This window comes from Athene cunicularia (genome assembly GCF_003259725.1).
Source record: "Athene cunicularia isolate RWA chromosome 12 unlocalized genomic scaffold, athCun1 chr12_part1, whole genome shotgun sequence".
Lineage (NCBI taxonomy): Eukaryota > Metazoa > Chordata > Aves > Strigiformes > Strigidae > Athene > Athene cunicularia.
In genome coordinates this window covers 536,926-544,629 of record NW_020799116.1, presented here as the reverse complement: position 1 = coordinate 544,629, position 7,704 = coordinate 536,926, and the positions used below count along the sequence as shown (strand labels likewise).

General features: G+C 52.2%; 1 protein-coding gene and 1 long non-coding RNA gene across 2 annotated transcripts; both read right to left on the bottom strand.

Moving 5' to 3' along the window:
- Positions 1-257: 257 nt before the first annotated feature.
- LOC113484891 lies at positions 258-878 on the bottom strand. The gene is made up of 2 exons (XR_003399319.1): positions 490-878; positions 258-378 (listed from the first exon to the last, which is right to left on the bottom strand). It is a non-coding gene; the product is annotated as an uncharacterized LOC113484891 (long non-coding RNA).
- A 2,441-nt stretch (positions 879-3,319) lies between these two features.
- MBD4 (methyl-CpG binding domain 4, DNA glycosylase) lies at positions 3,320-7,425 on the bottom strand (the record flags this gene model as incomplete). The annotated part of the gene is made up of 6 exons (XM_026857577.1): positions 3,320-3,541; positions 4,072-4,175; positions 4,804-4,953; positions 5,199-5,333; positions 5,930-6,004; positions 6,669-7,425. Coding segments are annotated over 6 exons (1,299 nt in total), but the record flags the coding sequence as incomplete, so codon positions are not given.
- Between the last annotated feature and the right edge of the window lie 279 nt (positions 7,426-7,704).

Sequence of the window (7,704 nt, the reverse complement as noted above, 5' to 3'; positions counted from 1 at the left end):
GGCAGCGACCCCGCGGCAACGCGCTCGGGGGAGACCCCGCACCCGCTCGGGCCTTCCCCAGAGCCAGCGCCCCAACGGCGGGCTGTCCCACGCCTCTTCTACCCCAAGCCCAGGGGTCGGGGCTTTCCCCAGCGCCTCTGAAATACTGGTCGGTCGGTGATGAACAGAATACAGCCCACAGCACGCTCTACTCCTCCGCACGCGCAGGGGAAGGGGCTTAACCTGGGAGGGGGCCTTTTGACCCGTGGCGGGGTCTCAGTCTCACAAGGAAGGTCGTTCCGTGTCGGGACACCCAAAGGCAGTTCCACCGCCGCGGTCGGTCACCCCAGCCATCCACTGTTGCCTGTCCGGCTCCTCCACCTTCAACCTGAACGGGATCTTGGATTATTAAAAGAAATGTTGAAAGGTCAGAGGTCGGCTTTGTCAGGAACACCGTAGAGCCGAATGACCAGCTGTTAGGAACAAACGATTAACCTTGAAACAACCCACCAGGACATATGCACCACAGGAAGCAGGAGTCGAGGTAGGATTCATGGGAAGTGGAGACAGCGAGCTGCCACCACCTGCCTGATGTCTGCCAAATTATGGGGAAACTGTCAAAGGTAATTCCAGCAGTGGGAGATGGTGACCACTGACTGCAATTACAGCCCAGGCTCAAAAGAAGGCATGTGCTGCTTCACAGGCCAAGCACAGAGATTATGACCGATCACTTGGTGGATTCGTACCAGCATGCTGAGTATGTAAAAATTTTATCTGTAAATAATTGTAGGTTTTGGGACCACGGTGTGGGATTTTGGGACAGGCACCCGTGCACACGCATCCACATAACAAAGGAAATAGCCTCCATCCTGTGTGTGCGCCGGGCGCCTGCAGGCTGGGTGACCACCCCTCGTTTCTGGGGACAGTTCTTCACCTTCGCCGTGGCCGCCAGCAGGGCCCCAGCGCCGCCACTCACAGCTCACCCCGCCGAGGGAGCAGATCGGAACGGCCCCGGCGAAGGCAGCATCGCCCGAGGCCGAGCGCTCGCAGTGCCTGGCCTCAGGGCTGCAGAGGCCAGGACAGACGGACAGGCCGGGACGCACGGACGTGGCTGGACAAGGCGTGTGCCCTGCCAGGCTCCGTTCCGGGTGGGCAGAGGCATGGCTTGCTCACATGCACTTTATTCCTTTGAAACTGCCTGGAGAGAAGAGGAAAAAAAAAATAAAAAATCATGTGCTTTACAGAAACAAAATTCTGGGCAGTTTCACTGCTGCTGCTACAAACGGCAAAAGCGAGAGTGGCGAGAAGCCGCTGCCAGGCTCTGGGAAGCTCTGCCAGACCTCTGCCCTTTCTGCTGCCGCTAAGATCAGCTACAAACGGTTTTGTTTGAGCAGGCTGAGAGGATGATCCCCAGTTCTTCCTCAATGGCATATTCAAGCTGCCAACCCTTCAACCCAGGCTGCCAAATGACCTTTTGGAAGAGAATTTTAATCCAGCTTTCCTTGCGTTAGATCCAAATATTTGCTGCCTAAATCGCGTATGTCTGTCATTACTGTACATTATTTACATTAGAAATGCCAACTTGCAAAGCTTAAGAGCTGATACGTTGCCCATCACTGCAGCATCTAAACTCTCTTTAACTGAGATAACAAAGTTGTGCTCTGCTGCGCTACTTTCTTTACCTTGTAAAGTTTCTCCACCAATCCAATTGTTCAATTTTTAGAAAGTTCTCTGCTGCTTTGGCAGCCCTGGTCTGGTAGGAGGAAGGTGGAACCGTGCTCCCACCTCTGAGAAGAAATTTGTGTATCCTCTTAACACCGAGGGCGAGCTCAGAACAAAGCGTCACTTCTTAAACAGGCATCCCAGTCATTTAAGACCTGAGCAGAGCTTTTGTTTTCCAAGTGCTCTTTGCTGCTTTCTGGAAGGAATGAACCCATGCAAACGGCCGGCCGTGTAGGTTTAACAACCGAAACGTGTGTTTGCAGGAGAAGAAGGGAAGGGCAGCTGCAGCCGTAAGGCCACCTGAGATCAGAGTAAAGCTCGACTCTTTGGGATCGTCTTTCTTGTGCAGGAATGTCACACTGGGACACTGCTGTGCCCGGACACTGACCTGCAGTGCTGATGGGAACTTTGGTCTGGCAACCAAAACCAAAACGACAGCGATACCACAAAACATCAAGGCTTGGCGCAGAGCTAGGAGGGGCAAACTCTGCAGTTGTTCCAGATGCCTTTGCAGGGAAGGGCGGCATGGAGGAAAACTGGTGAAGTTTAATTGGATTTATCAAGTATTAACAACTTCACCAGGCCTTCACCGCCCTCTGCAGAGCTCGGGCTGTAATTTCAGACCACACCTGAACTGCTAAACCAAAATAAACCTGGAAGTGCTCTTCAGAGCAGCCTGTGGGCAGCGGGGCTCAGCATCACACGAGAGAATCACAGAATCATCGGGGTTGGAAAAGATCACCCAGTTCAACCGTGAACCTCACACTGACCGTTAAAAAGATGCTCCACCGTGTGCTCGGCAGAAGCCATCCGGGACTGCAGCCGTTCGCTCCTTCGCAGTTCCACTCTGACAACGCCAGTGAAATCTGCTCTGGGATCTTCCTCCTGAACACCCCCCATCATCAGCGTCTGCCCGCGCAGGAGGTTCTGCAGCACGAGCAGAGCCGGGGGCACGGTGCAGGGGTGAGGGGAGGAGGGCAACCTCCTTCCTGGGGCTCGCTGGCGGTGAAAAACAGCGGGAAATGCCCCGAGAGCACCGTTACCCAGCGAGGGGGCTCCGCGGGGCCCCAGCAGTCCTGAGGCCAGAGCACCACCACAGACACTCAGGCCCGGGCTGCGGGTCGTCCCGGGCTGCCCTCAGCCCTCCCGCCCGCTCCACACACCTTGCTGCTCCCCAGACTCCTCCTTGCGGAGCGCTGAGGGAAGCTCTTCCCTCCATCCCCAAGGCTCCCCAGCTGCGAGGGGAGCTGCTGCCTCTCCCCAGCCCCAGCTGCTGTCAGTCGCCTTCCGTGCCAGAGATCTCTGGAGACCTGAGGCAGCCATCTCCCTCGGGGGGCAGCTGCAGCACGGGGGGAGTGCAGCCTCAGCAGCCAGCTGGGCTCAGAAAAGGTTTTTCCCATCAGTGGAACAGAACTAAGCCACTGCCGGGCCTGCTCACCATCACCACAAGCAGCGACGAGGGAAGCTGGGCCTTGGGGGAAGAGGTTTGAGGCAACAACCCAGGGCTCAACCCTGCTCCAGCCCCACCAAGACAGGCCCCAGGGCTGCAGCCTGCTCTGGGGGGCAGCCTGAGGTCTGCCCCTTGACCCCCAGCCCCTACAGCCTGAGCAGACACCACCACAACTGGGACACCTTTATTAAAAAAAGTATGGAGATTTTAACCATTTCATTGCACCCCTGCCCTGAGCAAACACAACATTTACATTAGGATGGGGGTGAGCGGGGGCCCAGGGCAGGGCCGGGGCAGGGGGGCTGCCTTCCCTCACTCAAGTTTCAGCCTCTGGCGGTTCTCCCAGAGCCAGGTGTGGTACACGCTCAGCTTGTGGTCCTGCGGCTGCACCTAAACACAGCAAAAGCGTTTAGTGTTTATTAAAGCACCTTCTCACACAATGCTGCCCTGGCCTATTTCCCCCTCCCAGCTGCGCAGGGAGCAGCGAAAGGCCGTGCCTCTACCTACAGCAACCAAAGGGACAGGGGGTCATCCCAAAACCACCCACCCCCCAGGAATCCAGAGAGCAGAACAGCCCCTCGCTGCCACCGCCATCCCGGCACGGCCAAGGCCCCACCAACACCAGTGACAGAGGGATGCTGGGATCTGGCCAGCGGGGAACAGGGAACCTGGTCCTAAACCAGAGCAGGGAAAAGGCTCTCACCCCCACAAGGAAGCAAGAAAAACACCGTGAAAAGTGGAAAAAAAAAAAATCACAGAAGGTGACAAGTCTTGATTTACAGGTTCAGACTTGTAAAAGGTACATCCCGAGAATCCAACCTACTGAAGATGGAAGAAGTGCTATCCTGTTCTTTTAATCCGAGGGAGCCCCCAGGCACAATCCCAGGGACGCCCAAGGCCGGAGCGGCCGCAGCACCCACCTCCTTCCACTCGTTGACACAGAAGATCCTGTAGGAGTCGTTCCCGTACTTGCCGATGCCGTGCAGCTCGATCGGGTACCTCCAGCACTTGCCCAGGTACTCACCTGCAACAGGCACACGGCTCACCGCCCGCAGAGCCACCCCCGACAAACCCCACTCGTCTGCTACGGCAACACGGCTCTGCTTTGGAGCATTTTAAGTGGAAAACACAGGTTCCAGCTGTTTCCTGGTGATAGTAGGTGATGAATCCCTATGGGGTGTGTACTAAACACCTTTTCAACAACTCACTCTGGGTGAGTTTTAATTACACCTCTCTCCTCAGAGCCCACAGAGGAATACTTTAATTCTAAGTACAGAAAATACCAGAATCATAGAAAAATTCAGCTTGGAAGGGCCTCCAGGAGGTCACCTGATGCAAACCACAGCAGAGCCACCTTATCATAGTGCTGCAGAACACAAGAATCAGCCCTGCAGGTGTCTGTATCTCTTCCCACTCAAAGTCTCCCAGACCATGGTCTCTGGCAGAACTCGCTATCTGTATGTTCTTTTATTCCCAATTAAGACAACAGGATCAACAGCTTTGCATATGTAAGACCCACATATCCCAACGCTGCATAAAACAAACCACTACCATTACTTGCCAAACAGAAGGAAAAGTCAGAGACTATAACAATGCTCTTTGTCTTGCTAGTATAATTTATACCCTTCACAGACACATCCAGGGAAACCTACCAGAGAACTTGATGATAGTTTTTGCTCTGAGTTCGTAGAGGCCGAGAGGTTTCAGCAGCTCTGACATCTCTTTCCAGTCTGCATCCCTGGCTATTTCAGGAGAGGGATACTTCTTAAGGAACTCCCAGAGCACAGGAATTGCCATTTTACCTAGTGAACGAAACCACTGTGAACCGGAGGCTGTGCAGGTAATTCTGTTTTGATTATCTATGTACACTTTTTGAAGTGAGCTTTTTCAGAGGCAAGAGTGACAAATGAAAGATTATTTTTGTTTACACTGACACAAATTAATACGCCTTTATTCTTTCATTAATGCCATTAAAACTGTCAGCTGTTCTGACCCTGCACCACCACCCCAACATTTACACCACATGAAATTGTATTACTCTATTTACCTGAAGTTTTATTGAGAAATATGGTTGCAATGAGAAGTTTCCATGGATCATGGAAAAGTGTTTCCTGGATCAGATTAAAAGGAGAACGTGGAGGAGTCCATTTTCTGAGGGCCTTCCTTCTAGGTGGGCTGGGAGCTGCACAGAGGCAATACAGGAAAAAATTATTGGGTAGTGAAGGATGGATTTGCCTATTTAAATGAAAACAATTTAAAAAAAGAGATCTTTTGAAGTAGATTCACCTTTGTGGGGGCACTATATGTGGATAGAGCAATGGCAACTCCCACAGAAATTTCAGAGAGCTGCAAGGGACTGCGTGTCCCCTGGCAGAGGCCGCAGTAAGAGCCCAGGCTGCCTGCTCGTGCCCCAGGTCCACGCTCCGTACGCTCCCGAGGGACAGCCCTGCCCCGCTCCTGCCACTCCCGGGGAGGCACAGAGCAGCCGCCGCAGGGCAGCGGGTTGCCCCCCACAGGGGAAACACCTCGGCACCTGCAGAGCTTCCCCAGAGCCCCTTCACCCACCACTCACAGCTGCCGAGGCTTTAACAGCCGCCTACAAGGCACCAACCACCCAGGTTCAAAATGGGACAAGACCAGCACTAGTGCAGTAAGCCGAGCTCTTCGACGCCACCTAAGCATGGCCAGCCGAAAACCAGAGGAGATTGCCCATAACAACAGTTGATCTTGACCCATCCCATTCCTTCCCCCATAAAAAACCCTAAAAGAATATTATACCTTCTTTACTGTATTTACTTGAAAAATATGGACTTGTCTTCCTCCGTTCCACTTGTGTTTGTGGGATACACTCCTCTGTAAAGAAATAATACTTCAGCATTAAAAAGAAAAAACCCAAGTACTTTGCTGTCATGTTTCAGACACCATTCCCACTTAATGTTGTGATGGAAATACAAGGATTTCTTGTAGGTGTACAGAACATAAACACGCTTTAGAGCCACCCCATTACTCCACTGTATTTCAACTCTATAAAAAAATCTTCAGAAGATAAACCATTACTTTGCCACAGTCTGAGGAAATAGGCTCAAACTACAACCAAGGATGAAGTGTTGTCTGCACAATCTAGCACATGAAACAAGCCAAAACTAGCCTTTTTCATGAATCAAGCTGACCAACCGTGCAACAACACTGAAAGAGTTAGTGCAGCGAAGGTACTGAACGTTATTGTATTGCGCTATACAGCTGGTGATGGCAGAGTAAGTTCCAGTTGTGAATAAATCGGCACTAAGTTAAATGCTGTTGGGTAAAGAAATGGGACAGATTCACCTGTCAAAGCAGCTTGACCTGAGGCAGAATACTGTGGTCATGGAGCCAGCAGAACCCCTGGCAGGACATTCAGGTCACACTCTGCTCAAAGCCACACGTGTACCTGGTGGCACTGTAACTCCTGCCAAGCTTGTCTGGTCACATAGTGCAAGACGTCAGCATCCATTTGTGTAAGGTTTAAAATCCTGGTTACCTGGACTCCCTCGATCTGTCTTTTCCCCAGTTTTCAGTCCGTGGGTTTTCTCCTCAGATTCCGGGGCAGGTGAGTCATTAGAGCCTGTCTCCACGCCCTCTGCCCAGCTCTCCAGCGTTCTCAAAGACCTTTGCCGTGCGTCTGAGCGGGACCTGGATGTGCTCAGCAGAGTCTTTCCCGCACCCTCAGGGTCTGTGTTCTGATCCCCTGCACCCTGGCTACCAGCGACACACGTCTCTGCCTGCCTACAGAGCTTCTTGCTTTGAACGCACTCCGTCTCCTGTTTGTTACATACTCTTCTCTGCCTTTTGTTTTGGGTATTCCCTCGATTCCTCTTTTCTGAGCTCCTTACAGTTTTCTTATTCTGAAAACTTTTTCCACCCACCCTCTTCCTTTTGGTTTTCAAACAGTCCTCTGGGTTTACGCCTTTCACGACCAAATCTTCACTTTCCAGAGCAGATGAAACATCTTCCAGGTGTTCATTTCCAGTCTGAATGTTCTGAACATCACCCTCTGCACCCTTTTGTCCACTGAAGTCTTGCACTTGACTGTGACAATCCCCATTCTCCAAAACAGTTCCTGCAGTTTTTGTGCCGGATCTTTTCACCCTCGGAGGGGTACTCCTCTGATGAGGAGCTGTGAAATCAAAGTTTTCTGCTTTTAGCGTGGTCTCACCAATTCTCTGCAAATACTTCACAAGTGAAATTTTTGATCTTAGCTTAACTCCTTCAGGACTGCAGTAGGAAAGAAAAGTAAATTAGTGAGGAATCCCTCATTTTCTTGCTCTTCCCTTAAAAAAAAATTCTCGTGTTTAGAAAAAGAAATGGTAAAAGCAGTTGACAGGGCTATGCCTAGACAAAATTCTGTGACCCGACCTGACCAAAAAAGCGCTCGCACGAAGCGCTTACAGAAAACCCTGCAGGAATGACAGCTGCCACCCCCGGAGCTCCGTGCAGGGCGCGCAGGACCGGGAGGAGACAAAGTGACGGGCCCGGAGGCGGCGGGCGCTCGGCCGCCCATCGCCGAGGGCTGTCCC